Here is a 25,807-nt window from a genome sequence, read left to right on the forward strand (position 1 = left end):
AGCACTGTTCAATGTTTCTTGAAAACATTACCCACTGTAGTGACGTGTGAATAAACTCCAACTCTGTATCAACAACACTGTTGTGTAACTTCAGTTAAATACTTGTATGTGTGTAGATTAGAAAGAGGGAAGATAAAGGATCTGCAGTATTTTATGAATCGTACAAAAGTCAGTTTTATACAAGTAGAAGTATGTATTTACCTGGTAGTAGGTCAGTAATGGCTACGCCTCTCTATTTGGACTGGTAGATCTCGGCAGACTGGCAACTTTAAAAGTAGCTCTCGGTTCAAAAAAGGTTGAATCTAAGCGATCAATGTCCTCAGGGGATAGATGTGGTAAATTCAGATCCACAAAGAAATGTTCTAACTCTGCCTTTGATGTCTGTACTTGAGATGTATATAAATGGTTATAGAACTGTTCAAATTCATTATTAATACGGACTGGATCATAAAGGACAATGCCATCATTATTCGTAATTGAAGATATTTGGGCCAGCTGCTCATTATTTCTGAGTTTACTTGCCAGCAGGGAGATCGGTCTACTTCCATCTAGATATTCTGTGTTTCTTGACCTATGAATCAGAAATGTGGCTCTCTTGGTAAGTAGCGCATTGAGTTTGGATTTAACTTTGCATACTGCTATTTCTTTATCTGAATTATAATGTTCCTGTAGTTCTCTAATCAGTGATGATAATGTACATTCTAGATCCACGATTGTCTTGAGCTCTTCCCTATTTCGGTTTGAGGAGTACGCTATGTCGTTGCCTCGAACATAACCTTTTACAATGTTCCATAGACGCCTGACATCTTTGACTGAATTATAATTAAACAACATCAACTACATTTTAAGCTGTTGACAGTATTGTGAATCTTGTAATAATGTTAAATTGAATCTCCATCTTGCAGCTCGATTGTTCTCCTTAGAGAGAAAAAAGATGCATACATTGGCGTGGTGGTCTGATATTGACATATGTGATATTTCAGTATTTTGAACTAAATCTACAAGTTTAGAGGAGATTACAATATAGTCCATCCTTGAAAATGTAAGATGCCTCTTAGAAAAGAAAGTAAACTCTTTTGATATAGGATGCCTTACTCTCCATATATCTACCAACGCATAATTATTTATAATGGTACTTAATGCTAGGTTGGCTGATGAATTGCTTTGGTTATTCCTTGATCTATCTAACAATGGATTAATTACAGCATTCATATCACCACCAATAATAATGTCATAATTGGTCATTTCGGAAATTACTTTTGAAAGTGATTCCAGTGTGAGAAAAAGTTTTTAGAGAGTACTTGTCCATGGACAAGTGAGTTTGGCAATTTACTTGTCCGAATATATTTTTCACTTGTCCAGAATGGACAAAAATTGGGGCCACTGGAATCTTCTTCTTCGTCATCGTATTTTACATTTTCCCACGGTTTTTACGACACCGCTAACGTAAGTGAGCGGTAAGATTTTACTGCATCACACATAGGGTTGGGTATCGTTTGGATTTGAACGATTCTGGTTCTGCTTTTCGATTCCGGTTATTTTCGGTTCTCAATTCCGGTTCTTTGAGAGGGTAAAAATAAGTCAAACTGGGAGAAAAATATATTTATGAAAAGATTAAGTCAAATCTGAATTCCTATTTACAAATCACTTCATACTGTTAAATTTCTTACGGTTATTGAATACAATTATATAAAAATAATCTCTGCATTGTTTAGTTAGTTCTGGTGCAGTTTGAGAATGTACAATTGGCCCAGTCTCCTCTGATGTTACACTGCAACCTGCCTGTGAGACAAAGTCCAACACATAGGACATAACCTAATAATAATAATAATAATGACACATTAGATGTATAGCCTATAGGCCTAGCGCTTTTCTACAACTCAAATACGCTTACACATGTCCTGCAATACACATGCTGCAGCTGCCCAGCTGCTCACTGTTTGTAAAAGTAAATAAATAGTATTTTCATTTCAATAATGTACCTTCTATACCCTGCTTCATAAACAATACTGACATCCAGTGGCGTGCACAGACATTTATAGGGGCAGGTGCTCAAGAGAAAAAAAAGGGGCACCTTCTGAGTTGTTGTGGCGGTCGCGCCGAAATTGTGCGCTCCGAAATTGTGCGCAAAAATTTGCCGGATAATGGCGGATTTTGTTACGTTTCTTTTTGGTTTTTGGTTACTTTATTTCGGGGTTAGGGTTATGTTATTTAATTCTTATTTTTGCCTGATTTTACTGATTTATTATCAACATTTTTATTATTTTAACATTTTTTTTTATTATTCTAAATGACTTAGGGGGGTCCAATCTGAAGCTAGGGGGGGATGAAACCCCCCCCCCCCCCCCCCGGGATTGAACCGCCGGCTGCCTTAGTAGTGTGAGATTTATTAAAAGGCACATCTTGTATGTCGTAATTGCATATATATTTATTTCAATAACCATATGCTGTCTGATGCAGATGCCTATCTAAAACAAATCAAATAGTAGGCTTACTAGCTTCTACACGCTAAAGCAACTGTAGTCAGGGATGCAAACTCATCAGGTATGAAAAAGGTGACAAGGATCCGAGCCCCCGACCCCACGGAATATCGGCTTTAAAATGAGGAACAGAGGATTTTAGCAGTCAGAACAACTAAAGCAGCAGGTAATAATAACAGAAACGCCAAAGAGTTACATCTAATAGAAATATATAAAAGCATTTATTTTAATTGTGTAGCAGTCAGTTTATAATTTTGGCAGCACTGTTGAGCATTTTGAAAATGTATTTTCATGCCTCTTAGTATTTTTACAATACTTTTCTACTTTCACTTGAGGAACATTTTGAATGCAGGACTTTTACTGTAACAGAGTATTCCTACACTGTGGTACTTCTACTTTTACTCAAGTACAAGATCTGAGTACTTCTACTTTTATTAAGTACAAGATCTGAGTACTTCTACTAAAGTACAAGATCTGAATACTTCTACTTTTACTCAAGTACAAGATCTGAGTACTTCTACTACTAACAGCTGTTCACCAGCGGCTCAGTCTGTGCCACAGTGACTCCGCACAGTTAACGAACGCACCGTAGCTAATGTAGCTGACCCTCATCCCGGAGCAGCAGAGTTCAGCCGGCCCGACAGGCCACAGCTCGCGCTTCATATATTAAAAAATAACACCATGCGCACATAACAGCTCGCGACCGCAGATTATTTCGGCGATTAGATAAAATGTAAATTATATTTGACGCAACTTTAGTTACATTTCCATGACTTTTCCAAAACTTTGGGGAAAATATTGTTTTCCAGGGCCTGGAATTTGCATTTTGAATTTCCATGACTTTTCCAGGTTTTGAATGACCGTACGGTACGAACCCTGTATAGTTTAGTTTGGCATCTGATTTAGGGGATTAAACAATACACTCGTTGTATTTGTTACCTGTTGGTTACTGACTTGGTCGTCACTAGGGCACTTTTAATCGTGTTGCTGCGTGCTGCTGCACCACACACCCGCCGTGGCCTGTCTGACTGACTTAGTGATGTGTCGGTCGCGAACGAGCCGGCGCAAAGAGCCGGCTCTTTTAAGTGAACGACGGGAGCCGGCTCTCGCCCGCGAACGAGACATTTTTGCGGAGGGATCTAGATCGGCATGAAGGCACATTTGCAATGTGCCCATTATCCCGCTTATTACACATGGCCACATTCTCAACAAAGTAACGACATGACTCCCAATAGTAATGGAAATGCTTTTATGGATTTAGAAAATGATTTTATTGATTTCAAAAATAGTTGTATGTATTGATTTAAATTGACATGCATCCGCTAAGAAAAGTAGTCCGTTGTTACTGTTTGAACTAACGTAGCAACGGCAGGAACTGCTTCGATAGTGTTTTTGATTACAGATTTGAAAACATCGTTGCTTGCTTTAAAAGTAGCACAATTCATTATGTCAAACCTTGGAAAGTATCTAGATATCCCTGCCCTAATGCTAAAGTAACTGGCAACTGAATATGTGTCGCAGTTTGATGTCTATGTCTGGACCGCTGCGTAAAAAGGAGGGTTTCTGCCCCATTACTTCTCTTCTTACTTCTATAAGAATAAAACACGGAGGACGGAGATCTCTTTTTCTCCCCCTCTTCTGACAGCCCAGCAGCTGATCTCAGAGCACGCTCCCCTCTCCTGCAGGGGGCGTGGTCAGCTGCAGCTCACAGAATCAGCCCCCTGCAAAAACAGCGCTGGATGGAGCAAATAGAGCGAAATGGGGCATGGCTAAAATACAGGATCTTTTTGGTATTTTGAAAAAAAACCTATATTTATATACTTTATATAGGTCGATACAGTAGCCCCTTTTTTAAAATAGTTTTTATAGGTGTTGCTATCTGTTTTGTGTAGTGTGGTTCTACAAGCAAGTCAATGCATTCATTGGGTGGTATCAGAGAGTTGCACGGGTCTGTAAATGCAATGAAAACAATTGGCCACAGCAAATCATTTATATTAAACATGTAATTTTTACTTTTGAATACTTCAGTACAAAGGATGTATTGAATAATTTAAGTGATATATGTGTACAAATATAAATCATTAGTCAAAACAGGGCTACATTTGATTTAATTAAAAGGTATAATAAGTGGTAAACTGAAGAGCCGTTTGGGAGCCGAAAGAGCCGGCTCTTCTTGGTGAGCCGAGCCAAATGATCCGGCTCACCAAGAAGAGCCGGAATTCCCATCACTAGACTGACTGTCAGCTCTGCGCGCTCACGTTGAGAGCAGGGAAGGGAGGGGCTGCAGCCAGGAGTACGGGAGTGCCGTGGGGCACGCGTGGGGATGTCTGACAAAATTACAACGCGCATTTGGGGCATTGTTGTATATATTAGAAGCTTTTAATCCAGAATTGATCGATGTTACCATGAGCCACATACAGTACATTGTAATTTTTTTTTTAAACTGTAAAAAACGAACTTTCAAAAGGGCACATTGCTGTCCAGAGGGCAAAACGGGCAGGTGCTCAAGCACTACCTAGAGTCTATGTGTGCACGTCTCTGCTGACATCCCTGTGCTCCTCTGAGTCTGGGGGTCCGGGGATGTGAGGACAGCGCGAGGACACAGACAGGGAGGTTGCTTTACTTCATAAAAGGAAATGGTGGTCAATATTAACAACATAGGAGTTAAAACGCTTAATAACCTTCATTATGCGTTAGAGAAAGAACATAAGAAAGTTTGACAAAGATGAGGCTGTTAATCGGGCAGCGGATCCGCTGTGTGTAGAAAGAGAGAGAGAGAGAGAGACGCTGAGCTGCACCGTGCAGCGATCAGCTGATACGGAGCATAGATAGAGCTGCAGTCCGCGGGGCTCGGCCTCGCCTCCTGTCCTCACAACTCTTATTAATCCCGGTACCGGACAATTGATATTTGTTCCTAATCGGAACCGTGTTTTGCTTCCCAACCCTGCCACTGTGCTACACTTCCCACCCGCCCCGCCCCGTCTAACTGTACAGAAAGCGGCGAGATGCATTTCCTTAGGAATCGACAAGCAGAATCTAAACGAACAATGGCGGACACGTACAATTTGCGATTGAGTTCTGCCTTTTGTAAACTGAATGTATCAATAATTTGTCAATAAATCAGGCCGAAAAACGTCACTTGTCCGCCGGACAAGTCAATTGAAAGATCTACTTGTCCGATATTGTAAATAACACGTCCCGGACGGTGGGACGTGTACTTTTTCGCACACTGGATTCAAAGAACGTAGGTTCATATAAGTTAGGTGCATAGCATGCTATCAAAGCTATCTTTCTATTGCAAATGACTCCTTGAAGATAAGCAATTCTTCCTTCTTGATCTTGACCTTTGTTAACAATATGTCATTTTAAATGATTGCGAATTAAAATGTTTACTCCTTTAGTTTTACTGTTTGAAGATGAGTAAGCCACAACTTTATAAACATTATTCCCAACTTTATGAATATCTTCAGCTAATGTGTGGGTTTCTTGAAGAAATGCAATATCAGCCTTTTTTCGACTCAAGACATCAAGACATTTTTTAATCTTTAGATTGGAGTTAAGACCGCGTACGTTTTAATGAGAGAACAATTAATCTAGTCATGTTTATCAAACCAAATATACTTTGTGGACTTAGTTATGCATATTTTAATGTCATTTACAATGTCAAACGTGTAAAATGTACAAACCCTGATTGCGAATATGCCAAGATTCCCATTCCTCCATTCCCTTAATTCCCAACTTTCCTCCCTTCTCCTCACCCCAAACAAAAAACAAAAAGAGGGCCAACGAAACAATAATATGCAATATCAGCAGATAAATCATAATTTAGATACATAGACTCCTACAACTCCGCTCCATTTAGCAGAGCTGTGGCATGTAGAGCAGTAAGCACGCATGCTCAACATCCCCTCTAGTGTAACAAGTTGCACAATAGTACATTCAAAGCATTAAGTGACAAAATCGATGTAACTGAGGTTATTTTTCCAAACACCACCCCCTTCCCCTTGTGTTCAATTAGTCCATTAATATAAGTCAATAATCCGCTTAATAATCATCAAAGCACATTATAACTTGAATATCAGTCAACGGTTTGTAAGAGTTCAATTATAATGAAATGAGAAGCAGTTGAACACAGGAGCGGGTTGCAGCTATCATCATACCTGGTAACTATTCAGCGGACTTGTTGCCGGTGGTCTGGCCGCCTTCCAGAGTTGGTTTGATTTGTGTTTGGTAAAAGTCAGTTGCCTCTTCTGCCTTGGCAAAGGCATAGGTAACCTTGTCAAACGTTATCAGGAATTTAGCTGGGTAGACCAGTCCATACTTGATATTAGCAGAGCGCAGGAGGCTTCTTACGGTGTTAAATTCAGCCCGTTGCTCCCGTAGTTTGGCAAGGGTTGATAAACCTATTGTTCATTTTCGCGGTACTTCCCACAAATGGCAAGCCCACATATAAATAAGTCTATGACAGTCTCATCTGTACAGAACAGTATGGTAAACTAATCACAGGCACACATATATTTGCGGTACTTCCCACAAATGGCAAGTGCACTATAAGTTATATTTACACTTACCCATCCTCAAATAGATCCTTGCTCTCCCTGTATTCTTCTTCTTCAGAAGAGTCGAAGCCTTCAGGTTCTGATGCGCCATCTTCTTCACTGCTGCTCGCGAAAATAATCTCCAGCGTGTCTGCAACTGTAAAGTTTTCTCTGTCTATCTATCTCTTCCTCACAGAATAAAAGACTAAAACTGATGGGAGACACCTGTTATATATTTTTTAATTGGTGGGTAGGTCCTTAGTGATTTCCCTATCATGCAAAAATGTACTTTTTAATGTCTTTTATACATAAATATGTGTCCCCGGTGTGTCAGGAGACTCACAAAGTGTCAGAAAATAAAACCCTCTCTCTATTCCTCCTTACCCGCATCTCTAAAAACGGGGGAACAACGGAGCTGATCAAGATTTGTTGCGGTCATGACGACATAACTCAAATGTGGGCTGGCTTTACCCCAGGGATCACCAACTACATTTGTCCAAGGGCCAAAATGTATCCAATAGACACTATCGCGGGCCAGCGATTTTTATATAGTCCAGAATTTTGAAGTTGTAGACCGGGGGGGGGGTATTGAGTGTTCTGTAATCAGTTACTAAATACTGAATACATGGCTCTGAAAGTAATCAGAATACAGTTACAGTTACGTGTCTTAAACGTTGGAATCGGGTCTACTTTAACGTATTCAGATTACTTTTAGAATACTTTTGGAATACTTTCTTTTTCCATAACAGATGGGTATGTTTTGGTGAACAGGAGACACGTATTTTACTGTTTTAATGGCTTATCAAGAACTCAAACACAACATCTTGGTGTCATTCAGCTCCCTCTCATCTGCACCACACATAAAAAACATCACCCGGACTGCATTCTTTGTAGCCTACTGTCTTAAAACCTTTCCTTGGAATATGTTATGAATTGTAAGGTGTCCTTGGGTGCTTTGGAAGGCGCCCCTAAATAGAATGAATTATCATTATTATTTATTATCTGAAACGATGTTATAACTTTAAAAACTTTTTCCAGTCACTTGCCCCATGCATTCAGCAGCAGCAGGCCATTCCCTTTGATTTCATCCCATTATGAAATGTCATCATTTCGACAATAAATAAATGCTACATAAACGTTATCTTGCACATTTTATCTAACCATCTCCGTTTCTAACTTTCAATATATTTTAAAAGAGATCTCTCTCTCATCTGCGTGCGGGGGCGGGGCCTCACAGACACGCTGCAGCTCTCTCTCGCTCACAGACATGCTGCAGCGCCGTGCAGTGTGCACACAGCTCTGCCGGTAATGAATATTACATTTTGTGAGGAAATGTTTCCACCAATAATTCCAAAAAGTATTCCAAAATGTATTCACTTCAGGTTTACGAAAGTAACTGTAATCAGATTACTCGTTTTTCAAATGTAACGCCAGCTGAATACAGTTAGCCTACTTGATTTTTGTATTCTGATTACGTAACGCCGTTACATGTATTCCGTTACAACCCAGTAACTGGTTCTGCTTCTAGGCTACTGTCCCGCAGCTCCTGCCTCTTTGTTGGACTCTGTCGCAGCAGGGCTGCTGCGGTGGTGCGGAGCGCACAAACCAGACTCTTCATAACGAAGGATCACTTATTCTTCAAGGCAGGGAAGGTTTCGCAGTACGCAGTCTACTGTCCTGCAGCTGCTGCCTCTCTGTTGGACTCCGGTACTGCACACAGTGGTTACTGCGAACGCAGTAACCACGCCGCAGTCACCCCCGTCGTGCGGGCCGGATGAGAATGTCTGGCGGGCCGGATGTGGCCCGCGGGCCGCCAGTTGGTGGTCACTGCTTTACGCCCACGGCCCCATCAGAAACATCGCTATCAGAAACAATGTGTGACGTGTTATGGAAGTACTATGGTCTTCGTTTACATTAGCAAGCATCACTAACACTCAGAGCTAACCCTGTACTGGAGAGCATATGTGTAAAGAAGTCGGATATAAAAGTTACTCGCCTTGTGGTAAACCCGCGAGAGAGAAAGAGTTTGAGCTCCTTACGGCCCCTACACACGGCGGCGTGCGTTGTCGCTTTCCTGAGAGAGGGGCTGAAACTCGACCAACAACCAATCACATGAATCTCCCGCCCCAGACACACAAGCACGCGGTATGATTGGCTAGAGCTTGTACTGGCATATGATTCGATTGGCTGACGCCTCTGTCGAAGCTTCAAAAGTAGAACATTGCTCTACTTTTGCAGCGAGCATCGCGAGAAAAGCTACGCTTTGCTCCCACAATGCAGTTCGGCGAAGCGTGACGTCACCCCATTAAAAGTGAATGGGCAGAAGCGTTAAAGCGGCAACGCACGCCGCCGTGTGTAGGGGCCGTTACTGTTTCAGAAATAATCCTTGATGTGGTTTGGAACATGATATGGCGTTTAATCACGGCAGTGTTTAGCTGAGTGTCTGGGTAGAATTCTCCTGCATGTATTTTGAGCAAAACACTTTATCGTACATCGTCGGCGTAGCAGTGGAAGCTAATATTGTGTTTAGTGAGAATTGAACCTATGGGCAGTATGTACAGTAAAAAGAGGATGGGGCCCAGGATAGAGTCTTGGGGAACCCCACAGGTAAGAGGGGCTTTAGCAGAGGAGAAGGCACCTAGCTGCACTGAGAAGCTACGGTCTGTCAGGTAGGACCTGAACCATGCAAGGGCAGAGCCTGTGATGCCTGCGGACTGTTCAAGCCGTGACAACAGGATGCTATGGTCCACAGTGTCAAAGGCAGCTGTCAGGTCTAACAGCACCAAGACAGCTGGGCTACCTGAGTCGGTGGCTAGGAGCAGATCATTAAAAACTCTTAAAAGGGCTGTTTCAGTACTATGCATGGGTTTAAAGCCAGACTGAAACTTTTCATGGATGCCATGCGTGGTTAAAAAAGACTGCAGCTGGGCGTAGACTACTCGCTCCAGGGCTTTAGATAAAAAAGGTAGCTGGGAGATGGGCCTAAAATCTGCGAGAATGGAGGGATCGAGATTTTTCTTTAAGTAGTGGCTGCACCACGGCATGTTTGAAGGCAGCTGGGACACATCCTAAGCTAAGAGAGGTGTTTACAAGCAATACAACACTTGCTCCAACTGATTCGAAAACGTCTCTGAGAAGGCGAGAGGGAATGCTGTCTGAGGTGCAGTTTGTCGGCCGCAGGTGCATGACTACATCCGAGAGAGAAGAGAGGGATACAGGCTCAAAGTGGTCGAGGACAGCAGGGCACAGAAAAGGAGCAGAATCTGGGGTAGCATTAGTGTGGGCTAGCCTAAGTGCAGATACTTTTTCAATAAAACAATTAAGAAACTTATCACAGAGTAGTCGATGGCACAATAAATGGTTGTTCTGGCTATGGCCAATGTTTGTGCAACGGCTCTGATGTATTTTCCATCTTCTCTCAGTTTCAAAATTGCTTGCTTTTCTCCCATAGACATCTCTAAAACTGAGTATACATGCAGTGCTATTTATTGTTTGAATAATCAATGTAGCAGGACACCCCTGGCCATCAAAAAACATCAGTCAGTAACATGTTCCAATTATTTTTGCTTACTTAAAAAATGGGTGGGTTTAAAGAAAAGGTGCTATCTTCTCAGTTGTTTAACCTGTTAAGCACCGCCCCCCCGATACCGGGGGGGGAAACGCGTAATCTGCAGGAAACAGCGTCTGAGGGCATCTTAATATTCAATAAACTATGAATGTTTTATATCCATGTAACGGGAAGAAACTCTGCTAACTGATCTTTTTTTTTTTTCTTTTTTTTTTAAACCCACAAAGCTAGCGCTGAGCCTATGAATTAGCCACGAGCGAAACAATGATAACGCATTACTGTACAGAAACTCACTCATAACACCCTATTTATCGTAGCTGAACGTCCAACCCATCGTTTCGCATCGTGAGAAGACACAGAGTCGATCGGTACATACATCATCACTCCATGATAAGAACTCGCAAAGATAATAGCAAGAACAGACATTAAAACATGTGGCGCTGTGTAGCTAAAAACGCTAACATGGCTCACCTGTGTCGTAGTCTGGTCAAAAGTGGTCTTCAATGGCATTAAAACGATAAAAACGCTGCTGAAGTTAATCCATAGGTTAATCCAATGTGTCTGTGTCCCTTTGAAATGATTTCTGATAATCCATGAGCAATAAACCTGCTTTTCCGTTTCCAGATGTCAGAGCTAGAGATAGGTTCGCTCTCATGCAAAACTATGTGCGCATAGCTCTCATTTCTCAATGGTAAGGTGTGTGTGTGTATGGGGAAATTCCCCTTCAATTATATTGGCTCTAACTGTTAAAAAGAGATGTCAATCACCAAAATCGACCAATGAGTTCCAGAGCAACGGTAAAAACTACCATTTCCACCCAAATCACCTCAGAGGAGTTTTTGTTGCTAAACCTCTCTAAAAAGGTCAAATATCACTTGTTTTTCATCAATCTTGATACAGGGTACTTATTATATGTTGTACTTTGGATTCCTAACGTTTTTAGTCTACCATATCATCATCCAAGGGTAGTTCACTATAAGTAAAAAATATGTTTTGGACGGACACTGTAATTTACAGTTTTTTTACTATGTTCAATCTGAATTTTATTTAAAATAAAAAACATCTATATTGATTCTGACTTTTCTACATCCAACTCACAGGTTTATCATTACTTTGAGAAAAAAGATTATTAATTTAACCCTTTTTAGAAGTGTAGTTATGGTCATTTGTTCTGGAAATGTCATTTTCGAGCCTGATACCTGAAAAACAGGCTCAGTGCTTAACAGGTTAACAGATCTAGATGTAAATACCTGGAATGAAAAGTTGAAATACTGACCTTTTGTCTCATACCCATCTTTTGATGTAAAACCTAATTGTTTTCAGTATACAGCAAAAATAAAGCAATTGGCCACGCTGTTCCAATAGTTTTGGAGGGGACTGTATATCTGAGACTTATAATATATGCCTAAAAATAGTATAACAGGAGACCTTTAAGTTGTAGACACACACACCGTTAATATTGGGTATTTTATTTGGTTCGGGATTCATATGAATGACTGCCCAGGAGAAACGAAGTGAAGCGTTTAAGACTGCGACTCCGCCTCCTGGTCTCAACTCAAGTTTCTCATGGATTAAGTCCAAAAAGTCCTACAATATAGGCCAAAATTAGATCTGCAACTTCCAAAGTAGGATGAATGCCATCTCCAATTATTTACGAAGCCCACATCGTTTGCTGGACACCACCAAGACAACCAGCGCTGAAATTATGACATGTCGTCATTGATCAGATTGGGGAGGGGACCAGAGAAAATTACGATGTCCGACATTGTTTTAGCATATTTACACACAGACACCACATTAACTTTGGTGCATTCTGATTGGTGTAAACATCATTACCACAGACGTGAATAACAATCCTACTGTATTTACGTTTATTCTTAGCCAGCAGTTTAAGATGCATCTCAACGTCGCCCGCTCTGGCCCCCGGAATGCATGTGACTGTGGAGGCTTCGGTCTCTAAATTCACGTATCTCAGAATAGATAGATAGAATAGCGGTGCCTCGCTGAGTGGGGAATATCTGTTAGATACGTGAACGGGTTGGTGGGGACCTCATGTCTTCTATTTCTATGATTCCCACCTCCAACCTAGCAACTATACTATATTTAACACATTAAAGGAGGTAGAGAAGTAACGGCACATGAGACAGGTAGAGCAGGAAAGAACACTCGAGGGTGGGGAAAGAGCCATGGCTATATATCAAGCTAAACTAGCTACCGTTAGCAGTTTTTAAAAGATTAATGACATTAAATCACATTGGATTGATGTGCCGACCCTATAGAGACACCCCTCACGAGACGTGCAGATGTATTTGCTGTAAAAGGTGACTCTACTAAGTACTGACTTTAGGAGGGAATATTTATGCACTATTTTATTTTATCTTCAAACTGGTAGGCATGTTCTGTACTTAATTTACAGGTTGGAAAAAAAACACCAAGGGGGGTGAATACTTTGCAAGGCACTGTAACAATCATCATATATATATATATATATATATATATTTGTGTGGTATGTGATGGTCCGTAACAGCCTGATCCTCTCCTATCCCTCCCCAGGTGAAGCTGTCTGTGTTCTGGTCTTATCTGAAAGCCATTGGGGTGCTTCTGTCTTGCATCAGTCTGATGCTGTTCCTCACCCATCACCTGCTCTCCCTTTTCTCCAACTACTGGCTGAGCCTGTGGACCGACGACCCCGTGGTGAACGGCACTCAGCCCAACAGAAAGATGAGACTGGGGGTGTACGGAGCTCTCGGCCTCTCTCAGGGTGAGGAGCGGTAACGGATGCACAATACAGATGTGACAATGCAACCAATGCCAGATCAATGTCTAGCTGTAGCTTGTTTGCTCTTGAATGCCAAATAGTATCCATGTGGATGTTTGAATAAGCTTGTAGCGTCCAAAATCAAGAAGAAATCAAACTGAAAATGAACTCCAAATAAAGCTGCCGCAGGGGTAAATGATCCAAGTCCAGGCAAAAGTCCTTTCTGTGCATTTTATTCTATGATCCAATATCATCAAGTACAACAGTTTTATTTTCCCTGAGCCTCTCCTAAGGCCTCCTTTTGCTTTCCCTGCTAAAAAAACATATGCCATACTGGTGCACTCCTCCCACCAGCACTTGTCTCCAATATATACAATTACACCAGGTGCCCAAATCACTCAGTGCCCAAAGATGCATTCAAAACAAAGCAAAAATAATGACCATAAACAATAATATGCCATAATGGCTCTTACAAAGCTATTCACAATTTCACAACAACCTAATTCGACCACTTTTGCTGCATTAGGATCAAATCTATAAACCTCTGAAAATGCCTTCTTAATTCGCTTCATATTGATCTGGTGGGCCTTCATAAAGAGCGGAGAAGAGCATTAACAAATGATGTTTTCCTCAACATCGTGTGTTTGTGACTGGTAGATAGATAATAGTTATATATGATTATGATATTCTGAGAAAACATTGAAAAATGATCAACCCCTGACGTTCTCTAGATTAACTTCATTTGCACTTCATCCTCACTTTAAATGAATCAAATATTTTTTTAAACAGAAAGATGAAATGTGATGTTTTAAGACAGTAGGGGATGTGTATTTAAGAGTCACAGTAGGAATCATCACACCCAATGAAGCTCAATACTCTTTTGTAGGTGTGGCAGTTTTCGGATATTCCATCTCCATATCCATTGGGGGCATCCTGGCCTCCCGCTGCCTACACAATTCCATGCTGTATGACGTCCTGCGCTCACCTATATCTTTCTTTGAGCGAACCCCAAGCGGCAACCTGGTGAACCGCTTTGCCAAGGAGATGGACACCATTGACTCAGTGATCCCCAGCATTATTAAGATGTTCATGGGCTCCATGTTAAACGTGTTGGGTTCTTGTGTGATTATCCTGATCGCCACACCGCTGGTAGCTATCATAATTCCTGTTCTCGGCCTGCTCTACTTTTTTGTGCAGGTTAGTTGGAAGTTGACATATGACATAACAATAGTTGTCTTTCTTTTTATATATTTTGTGCAAAAGAGGTATGTTTTTTTTCTGTCTGGTTTATTGATTTGACTAAATGTGTCTCTGTCCTTCCTCCGTCCAGAGGTTTTATGTTGCGTCATCTCGCCAGCTGAAGCGTCTGGAGTCGGTCAGTCGTTCACCCATCTTCACCCACTTCAATGAAACTCTGCTGGGCACCTCTGTCATCAGAGCCTTTGGTGAACAGGAGCGCTTTATCTGTGAGAGTGACCTGCGGGTGGACCATAACCAGAAGGCTTACTATCCCAGCATAGTAGCCAACAGGTTGGGGACGGACTCATTCTTACTGAATGTACTACCTGCTGGAAACAGTCTTCCCACTGATTGCATACACTGTGCCTTAGTTGGCACCATGTTCTTATTTCCTTGTTGGGTCTGTTTCTGTTAAGGTGGCTGGCTGTTCGCCTGGAGTTTGTAGGAAACTGCATCGTGTCATTTTCTGCTTTGCTTGCTGTCATGGCCAGAGAGAGCCTCAGTCCAGGCATCATGGGGTTGGCTATCTCTTATGCCCTCCAGGTAAACACTCTTTTTGACTTTTACGCAGAGATGGAGTACTCGAGTGCCGATTTTAGGGACTCATGACTCGACTCGGACTCGCGCACTGATTGGCGCGGACTCGAACTTGTGAATTCTCGCGCACGTTGACACTGACTCATGAATTCTCGGATTCGACTTGTACATTGACGCTCCGACTTGGACTCAGAATCGAGCAAGTTTTCTCTGGAGTCTGATGTCCTCTATCCTGGCGTGTGCACCTGTGAGGCGAGTTCACATACTGAGCCCCGCTATTCCAGTCTAGAGATGTCTAGAAACACACCCCGCATCGTGCTGTATGCTTTCACACATTCTGCTTCCACATTGGAAAAGAGCAGCGCAAAATGCTCGTTATGTGGAAACAATATTGAAGAGAAGGCTCCGTAACACATTACTCTAAGGATCGAGTTCAGACATAGAGGCTGTCTTGAAAACTATCATCAGAGTAACGTGATCTAATCAATAAATAAAGATTCAGCCGATAACATGAAAGCACATGGCTACTTAGCATGCAAAATGACTTCATTCTGCATGTTAAGTAGCCATGTGCTTTCATGTTTCATGTTTTCATGTTTCATGGTGCTTTCTGGGGCTTAATCTTTATTGATATAATTTAAACATTCACTATAATAGTTGTAGCATCCCGGCTGAATGAGGGTCAGACTCTCCAACTGATGGTATCTGTTTATTGCACACCCTTGCTTGTATACAATCATTACCAACTTAAGAGCTTGTGCCCTTATCAGCCCGGTGCTAAAAACCCAATGTAACTACTGTATTTAGTATATATTAATTTAATATATTTATTTATTCGTCATCTATGTGTGTCAAGTGTTTACACTGCTCCGTTGTCCATTAACTTCCAGTAAAAGTTCCTTCAAAATAAGAGTCCTGATCTTATTACTATCAAAAATAAAAGTGCAAAACGAAAACTTTACCATAGGAACATTTGAAAGTTGAAAAGATATTTGAAAACACGTTTTAAATATAGTTAGACATATTAAAGGTCATTTACAATATAAATAATATTAATATTAGTAATAAGCTTTATATTTGTATAGCACCTTTTTATACAAGAATTGTAGCCAAACTTGCTTCACAGCAGTTCAATAGACACATTAGTATAAAAGCAATGTAGAGGAGCTACAGCTACATTTCAACAAATATATCCACTAAGATGAATACATGAAGACTTGTGACTCAGACTTGGACTCTTCTTGGGTGACTCAGACTTGGACTTGAACACAGGTAATGATGACTCTGACTCGACTCCAACTCTCCCTAGGTGACTCGGACTTGGACTCGAAAAGCGGGGACTCGAGAGTGACTTGGACTCATAGATTGGTGACTTGACTACAACACTGCTTTTACCCGCGATAAAGTATTTTTTCTTCATGAATTCCAGTACCAATTTAACAACCAATGTTGAAGAAAACTATTAAATGATTGGTTATCCAAAGTCGGTGGCATTTCTAAAAAAGACACAAAACCTTTGGTTGTTACTTTTTAATTCTGCATCTTTTTGTTTCTTCTCTCTATTTGTCATTCCTCTGTTGTATGTGTAGCTGACTGCCTCTCTAACCTGGCTGGTGAGGATGTCCTCTGACGTGGAGACCAACATAGTGGCTGTGGAGAGAGTGAAAGAGTACAAGGACACAGAGAAGGAGGTACAAACATGGGATTTGTTTTTGACATCTCCTTGCTTCTTCTTGGTGCTAGATAGAACCTACAATTTAGGATTAAAGAGAGGAAACTTCTAAATTATACAAGTTGTTTAATGTGATACAATTAAGTTAATGATGATGACCTCAAGGCCACACACAACACATGCTGTACTATACAACCTTCATTTACAATTTTGTTTCTGTACACGCACAGACACATACCTGTAAGTGTGCCAGAGTTCCCGTTAGAATATTTCTTCGCCGGTCAACATGTCCGTTAAAGTTTAAATCTTCCGGACAAAATGAGAAAAGTGCCGGTCAAAGGTCTTTGTTATTTATTGAGCTTTAAAACAAATTGATATGATTCAATATTAAACTAATTATAGTAGATTAACTACATTATTCAAAAGTGAACAGTAACTTACAATAACACGGGAATAATAAACGGAGCGCTCTCCCTCTCCTGACAGCCCGTCAGTATCATGCAGCTCGCGGATCAGTAATGAGGGACCCGACAGTAAAACTAAACATATCTATAACTAGTTCAGGTAGTTTGAGAGGTCATTAAAATAGCTACGTGTGATATTCTAACCTGAAGTGTGTGTTTTGTTCCGCTCACCGCTGCATGTGATCATGCAGAGCTGCGTGTCGACTCGTCAGCAGCAGCTGATCTCTCTCTCCCGTCAGATTAGACTTCACTCGCGTTTATGTCCATATCGATCAGATCCAGCTAGTTCTAGCTAATGATAGGACTACCTGCTTATTAAAAGACACCTAAACAATAAGTGTCGCTATGCAACTGGGTGAGGCCACAAAGTATAGCACAGCATTATGCTTTGTTTACATGCCCACCGGAACCCCGAGGCATTACCAACAGATCAACGCACAATCAACCCATACAGGACATCTCTTTCTCCACATTACGTGTTAGACATTATAATTGACTATTCTTGTCTGTCACATACTCTTTTGTCTGTCACATAAATGGTGCAAATTGTGCAACTGATGTGGTATTGCGCTAAGCGGAAATTATTTTGAACGGACACTTTGACCGGAGAGATTTAGATTTGCCGGTCTTCAGCATATTTTACCGGTCGTAGTCCGGTAATTACCGGCTAACGGGAACTCTGAAGTGTGCGTGTATCTATGTGTGTGTATGTATATATATATATATATATATATAATTATCTCATCATGTGTGTGTGTGTGTGTGTGTGTGTGTGTGTGTGTGTGTGTGTGTGTGTGTGTGTGGTGTGTGTGTGTGTGTGTGGTGTGTGTGTGTGTGGTGTGTGTGTGTGTGTGTGTGTGTGTGTGGTGTGTGTGTGTGTGTGTGTGTGTGTGTGTGGTGTGTGTGTGTGTGTGTGTGTGTGTGTGTGTGTGTGTGTGTGGGTGTGTGTGTGTGTGTGTGTGTGTGTGTGTTGTGTGTGTGTGTGTGTGTGTGTGTGTGTGTGTGTGTGTGTGTGTGTGTGTGTGTGTGTGTGTGTGTGTGTGTGTGTGTGTGTGTGTGTGTGTGTGTGTGTGTGTGTGTGTGTGTGTGTGTGTGTGTGTGCGTGTGTATATATGTATATATATGCATGTGTATATATATATGTGTATATATATATATATATATACAGTGGGGCAAAAAAGTATTTCAATCATGAGAGACGTGATGTATGAAATACATGTTTAATACCGGACACGTGGTATAGAAAATTATGATGACAGATTACAACAATGAATCAACTGATGTTTGGAGATTAGGCCCCGGTTTGTAGGATAATCATTCGGGAGGGGAAAACCGCTCCGATGAACCCCCCGGGGTCTAGACACTGGTGGTGGTGATAATGGTTCGGTCTGGTCTGGAGGAAGAAGGATTAGCTTGGCCCTGAATTAGGAGACAGGAGGCGAAGGGGTGGAGGCGGGTTGTGCGTTGACACCTGAAATGACAACTGACAGAGAGGGAAGAACAGATTTAAAGGGTTTAGCAGGTGCAATGATTGCTAGCTGGGGAGTACCGCCCCTGATTACTTAATGGGAGAGGAGCTTGCAGTGACGTGTAACACCAGGGGTATGGTCTTCCTTCTTGAACTTGCGCTAAGCTTCATTTCAATCATGAGAGACGTGATGTATGAAATACATGTTTAATACCGGACACGTGGTATAGAAAATTATGATGACAGATTACAACAATGAATCAACTGATGTTTGGAGATTAGGCCCCGGTTTGTAGGATAATCATTCGGGAGGGGAAAACCGCTCCGATGAACCCCCAAAGAGAAGAGAAGTGAGAAGTGCTGAGATGTGAAGCATTTCTTACCTTGCTGGCTGATTGAGGAGATCTGTGGATGAAATGAGATAACACGGGGACATGATGAGAATGTCGGAATAACTGTAGGGTTAATGTGAATGCCAACCATGCTTAGCGCCTGCATGTTGGATTAGACGATGCTGACCCACTGGCCGCAACCTGCACGCGCAGGGTTAAACATGGCGCTGATCCACCGGCCGCCACCTGCACGCGCAGGGTTAAACATGACGCTGACCCGCTGGCCGCAACCTGTACACACAGGGTTAAACGAAATGCTGACCCATAGGCCGCAACCTGTACACCCAGGGTTAAACAAATGCTGACCCATAGGCCGCAACCTGCACACGCAGGGTTAAACAAATGCTGACCCATAGGCCGCAACCTGTACACACAGGGTTAAACAAATGCTGACCCATAGGCCGCAACCTGCACACACAGGGTTAAACAAATGCTGACCCATAGGCCGCAACCTGTACACACAGGGTTAAACATGACACTGACCTACTCGCCCTGCACGTGCAGGGTTTAAACATAATGCGGACCCACTGGCCGCAACCTGCGCGGCAGGATTCAATACGAGCGAACCTGAAGGTCACGACGATATGAAGTGTTTAAACATGAACACGGTGACACGTACATGTGCTGACTTGCTAAGACCACCACCAGTTGTATGTATAAATACCGTTTAGTGTTCGGACCTTGGATAGCCAGCACGCACGGATGTCCGGGCGAATGTGGGATATGAAGGCGGAGGAGGACCACCGTCCGAGTTGGCAGGGAGGAGGGAGATATGCCTTGAATGGCTGCACCTGTCTGAACGAAAGCCCTGATATGCTATTAGACGCCACCACCAGTTATATGCATATTTACCATAGGTAAACTGAAGAGATCTTGATTGGCGGCACGAGCCGATGTCCGGTGAAGAGGGAGATGTAGACGATATAATGCCCGAGAGCTGTTAGCTTGAGTACGGTGATGCATGAATATCGTAACCTGGTTTACCACGAGCCAAGTGAGCATGAACCCGAGAATATGAATGAAGTGCAGGATGCACGCAGAAAAGACGTACACTTAGTTAAATGCTGAGACATGACCCATGATATAGTATATCTTAATTAGCGTTAAGTGTGCCGGGATGAGTCATAGATGCTGATGAGCTGATTGAGTGATTAAGACTGTCTTCTATCATCTGAAGTGAGGATGATGGAGGGACGCTAGTGTTAGATCCAGCAAGTGTGATAATAAATGTGTAGAAATAGTGGAAATCTGAGTGTGCCGCTATGCGAATGATCTCATGCAGATATCCCCCCCAAAACGGAGGATGTGCAGTGCACGTCCTTAAGTCGGGGAAAACACGGTCGTCGTGAGGCCGGCAGATGCCACGTCCAGGAAACGGGAGATGATGCGTGCCGAAGAATCCGCATGCAAAGTACGGTTTCCCGGTGAGGAAGAGCAACTGTCGTTGAAGACGTTTATGTGGATGCACGCAGTTGGTTAGAGGAACGATAATACCATGAGCTTGATGTGATGGCTAGGAACTCCGGTGTGAGACTGGGCCTGTAGTTCCTCATGATTAGGAATGCTGTGCTCCTGGAGGAGTCTCTTCTGTTTCTTCTTCTCTTTTCCCAGTTGAGTGGAGTTGTAGTTTAGTAATGTTGTATTTGAACGCTAGATGCGTGAAGGCAACGCATTAGGAGATCTCCCTGAGCAGTGGGTGATTTGAACTGGGGAGAGACGCTATTAATATTATTACCCGAATAGCCGGTGCACGCATAGTTTCTCCTACTTGACTTAAGGCTGAAAGAGTTCCGCTGAACGATGATGGGAACATTAAAGCGCGTCGTAATATCTGCTTTGAAGAGCCAGCCTTGGCCTGCACGCTATTAGATTACATTATCTCCGTGCGTAGAAAGGGGGGAACATTGACCTTGTCATCGAGATTGCCCTGAGCATTTACCGAATTGTATTAAATAATCTGTCGACAGGCTGTAAACAGAAAAGCTGAAATTGAAACTAATAAATACTCAGTTACCTCTAATCATTAACCGAGTTTGTATAATGTAGTTACTCTGTGTGTTGCTGCTAGCATACATAACATCTGACGTGGGAACGTTACTCGTGAATGGAGCTACGGAGCTGCTAGAAAGACAGTGGAACCCGGTGCATTCCTCCGTCTGGATGTGGAGCACTTTTGCTAAATGTTTAGACAAAGTGCTCGTGTTACGCCCTTACATGATAAACTCTTATTGCACTTTGGCAACGAGCATTCTCCACGTCGAAGCGGGTGAAGTTAACCACACCTCGGAGCGCGTTCTCTCCGCCACCTCCGCAGTGTGCTCCGCTGCATGTAGCAGCTGTGTGTGTAAACTGCCCCGTCCCCTCGCGATGGGGGAGAGAGATCTCATCTGATCGAAAATACATCATAGGCGCATTTGTTTGTCCTTTGCATATTAGAACGAGTTGTGACACTAGACTGCGATATAATGTTTTTGTAGCAATAAACATGACATATATTTATAAATGTCTCCGGTACTGATAAAAAGACCAATAACGTTGGAGCTTACGCACGTAAACACACTGCTGACGTCACAATGAATCGACGACTGAATTAGTTGCAACTAATTTGGTAATCGATTTGATCGATTAGTCGATGAGTTGTTGCACCCTTAGTCGCTGCAACTCTGACTACTTTTACATCCAGGCTGAAGACTTTTCTTTTGTCGCTGCTTTTAATTGAACTATTCATATCTTAGACTGCACTGTACTTTGATCCATGTACTTTTTCTTTTAATGTTTATTTTATTAGCTTCCTTTTAAATGACTGATTTTAAATGCCATTTCTTAATGTCTTTCATTTTTTAAAGCAATTTGAATTGCCTTGTATTGAAAGTGCTATATAAATAAACTTGCCTTGCTGCCAAGGAGATGTTGTTGTCGCAGATCTAGCCGTTGGTGCACCAAGAAACGGAATATTCTTAGTGGAGAAGAAAAAGAGAAAACCGATCATTTAGTCAATAATCATTAAAATGAATATTGGGAGTGAATTCCTAATTTATTTAGTATCTGGTCATAAACAGGATAATGTGCAGCGACTTGTTCATTGAGGAAAAGAAGCCCTACGAAACGCCATTCATTTCAGGAAACGCTGTGTTGAAGCTTGAACCTGCGTTTAGTTAGTGAGCATTGTAATGAGTAATTACCCGACTGCATTAGTAATGCAAGTAATACGTTACTGAAACTCCATGCTGTAGCACGTTACCCCCAACACTGCCTGAAGCTCACCTTAACCCTGACTAGAGGTAGCAATGCATAGTGTTGAACTTCCTGTCGGCTCCCAGACCGTAGTCGAGGAAACGGGGGGGGGGGTGACTCTCTGTCGTCTCCCAGGGCAGAAGCAACACGCTTCTGGTTCAATAACCCATTTTATCGGAAAGACTGGAGAGAGGCGAGCTCTTCTTGGGAGGTCGTTGCATTATTTAGCTCTCCTGTTTCGCAAGATAGATTTCGCAAGATCGCAGACCTTCCTTTTTTCTGCTGCCTCGTTTATTTCTAAAAACATGTATCCCGCTCGCTCATACCATGCGCACGCACACATGCACACGCCACACCCCTCTCTTAAGGGGTAGCGATCTCACTCTGCATGACCCAAATGTCGTAACAATATACGAAACATCTCGTGAATTTGTTGCAACTGCCTTTGTCAACGTTACCCTGACGCCTGTTGAAGTGAGCGCAGGAGGAATAGCTTCAATGGGATAGCTTAAGCCCTGCCTGCCTGCCTGCAGGAGGGGTTGTAGTTGAAGCCAGAATGGGTAAAACTCCGCATGTGATGAGGACCCGTTCCGCGTGAAGCCGGAAGCGCTGCATTAGGCGGCCCTGATGCCAGTGATGCCTTCTCAAGAGACTGAAGCGTACGTCAGTTGTTTGCGTGAAGTAGCCATTCCCATTAGGCCGGAGGAACTTCCATGGAGCCAGATTTCCTTGTCTTTTCCTCCCGCGTCCGGGCTTGCGGGACGGCCGGCTGACCCGCTACCCGACTGGGGAACGCAGCCTGTAGCTTAATCCGCGATACTGCGGAGCTGATGAATAAAGGCCTGGAGCTGGAAGGAAGCCCTCAGCTGGGCCAAAGCCCTGCTGCTGCTTGGCTTAACCATGAACACCGTGACGCGTACACTTGTGCGTTGACACCTGAAATGACAACTGACAGAGAGGGAAGAACAGATTTAAAGGGTTTAGCAGGTGCAATGATTGCTAGCTGGGGAGTACCGCCCCTGATTACTTAATGGGAGAGAAGCTTGCAGTGACGTGTAACACCAGGGGTATGGTCTTCCTTCTTGAACTTGCGCTAAGCTTCATTTAGTCAGCCACCAATTGCAAGTTCTCCCACTTAAAAAGATGAGAGGCTTGTAATTTTCATCCTAGGTATACCTCAACTATGAGAGACAGAATGGGGGGGAATAATCCAGGAAATCACATTGTCTGATTTTTAAAGAATTTATTTGCAAATTATGGTGGAAAATAAGTATTTGGTCAATAACAAAAGTTCATCTCAATACTTTGTTATATACCCTTTGTTGGCAATGACAGAGGTCAAACGTTTTCTGTAAGTCTTTACAAGGTTTTCCACACACTGTTGCTGGTATTTTGGCCCATTCCTCCATGCAGATCTCCTCTAGAGCAGTGATGTTTTGGGGCTGTCGCTGGGCAACACGGACTTTCAACTCCCTCCAAAGATTTTCTATGGGGTTGAGATCTGGAGACTGGCTAGGCCACTCCAGGACCTTGAAATGCTTCTTACAAAGCCACTCCTTCATTGCCCGGGCGGTGTGTTTGGGATCATTGTCATGCTGAAAGACCCAGCCACGTTTCATCTTCAATGCCCTTGCTGATGGAAGGAGGTTGTCACTCAAAATCTCACGATACATGGCCCCATTCATTCTTTCCTTTACACGGATCAGTCGTCCTGGTCCCTTTGCAGAAAAACAGCCCCAAAGCATGATGTTTCCACCCCCATGTTTCACAGTAGGTATGGTGTTCTTTGGATGCAACTCAGCATTCTTTCTCCTCCAAACACGTCTAGTTGAGGTTTTACCAAAAAGTTCTATTTTGGTTTCATCTGACCATATGACATTCTCCCAATCCTCTTCTGGATCATCTAAAATGCTCTCTAGCAAACTTCAGACGGGCCTGGACATGTACTGGCTTAAGCAGGGGGACACGTCTGGCACTGCAGGATTTGAGTCCCTGGCGGCGTAGTGTGTTACTGATGGTAGCCTTTGTTACTTTGGTCCCAGCTCTCTGCAGGTCATTGACTGGGTCCCCCCGTGTGGTTCTGGGATTTTTGCTCACCGTTCTTGTGATCATTTTGACCCCACGGGTGAGATATTGCGTGGAGCCCCAGATCGAGGGAGATTATCAGTGGTCTTGTATGTCTTCCATTTTCTAATAATTGCTCCCACAGTTGATTTCTTCACACCAAGCTGCTTACCTATTGCAGATTCAGTCTTCCCAGCCTGGTGCAGGTCTACAATTTTGTTTCTGGTGTCCTTTGACAGCTCTTTGGTCTTGGCCATAGTGGAGTTTGGAGTGTGACTGTTTGATGTTGTGGACAGGTGTATTTTATACTGATAACGAGTTCAAACAGGTGCCGTTAATGCAGTTAACAAGTGGAGGACAGAGGAGGCTCTTAAAGAAGAAGTTACAGGTCTGTGAGAGCCAGAAATCGTGTTTGTTTGTAGGTGACCAAATACTTATTTTACAGAGGAATTTACCAATTAATTCATTAAAAATCCTACAATGTGATTTCCTGGATTCTTTCCCCCCATTCTGTCTCTCACAGTTTAAGTGTACCTAGGATGAAAATTACAGGCCTCTCATCTTTTTAAGTGGGAGAACTTGCACAATTGGTGGCTGACTAAATATTTTTTTGCCCCACTGTATATATATATATATATATACATACCTACATATTTAACATTTCTGTCCTCTGACCACTAGGCAGAGTGGGAACGAGAGACCTCCAGCCTCCCCCTGGGGTGGCCCACTGAGGGCTGCATTGACATGAGGGGCCTCTGCCTGCGTTACCGCCAAGATCTGGACCTCGCCATTCGCAACATCACCATCAACATCAGCAGCGGAGAGAAGGTGTGCTTTACATCACTACACTGACAGCAGGGGGCCACTCACAATGCTCATATTGATTGTGGGTGAATTCAGGGGTCGTGTTTGATAAAATGTCACTGTGCTTGGGTGATATGACAGATAGTGTTAGACAGTATAAGACTTTTATTTGCATTTTCTCTGTGTTGAGTTATGCATGTGAACAGTGTCTCCGGTCAGTAACTTTTGCTATTACGTCTTTCTACAAGGTGGGGATTGTAGGGCGCACTGGAGCGGGGAAATCCTCCCTAATGCTGGGATTGTTCCGTATCATCGAGGCAGCCGAGGGCCACATCTTTATTGATGGGGTTGACATTGCTCAGCTGGGCCTCCATGAGCTTCGCTCCAGAATCACCATCATACCACAGGTCAGTGCAGAGAGGACACAAGAGGTTTGGATTTCAATTTGAATGTTCTGCAAGGGTTTGAAAATCAATGCTGGCCCAAAGTAAACTGAATATAGTTTTTCCAAGCAAAAGAAAAATACATTGTCCTAATTCAAAGCGGACACTACCTTTTAGGTCTGTCTTTTGACACATGATTTGTTTAA

General features: G+C 42.7%; 1 protein-coding gene across 1 annotated transcript in view; it reads left to right on the forward strand.

Annotated features, from left to right (window-relative positions):
* Positions 1-25,807, forward strand: part of LOC117560048 (multidrug resistance-associated protein 1-like) — a 43,650-nt gene that overhangs the window by 13,020 nt on the left and 4,823 nt on the right. The window contains exons 5-11 of the mRNA XM_034236800.1: positions 13,140-13,347; positions 14,231-14,541; positions 14,675-14,874; positions 15,000-15,126; positions 16,710-16,811; positions 25,096-25,242; positions 25,467-25,625. Of these exons, the coding sequence (XP_034092691.1) occupies positions 13,140-13,347; positions 14,231-14,541; positions 14,675-14,874; positions 15,000-15,126; positions 16,710-16,811; positions 25,096-25,242; positions 25,467-25,625 (1,254 nt within the window). The remainder of the gene's footprint in view (positions 1-13,139; positions 13,348-14,230; positions 14,542-14,674; positions 14,875-14,999; positions 15,127-16,709; positions 16,812-25,095; positions 25,243-25,466; positions 25,626-25,807) is intronic.

The sequence above is a fragment of the Gymnodraco acuticeps genome, unplaced genomic scaffold (genome assembly GCF_902827175.1).
Source record: "Gymnodraco acuticeps unplaced genomic scaffold, fGymAcu1.1, whole genome shotgun sequence".
NCBI lineage: Eukaryota > Metazoa > Chordata > Actinopteri > Perciformes > Bathydraconidae > Gymnodraco > Gymnodraco acuticeps.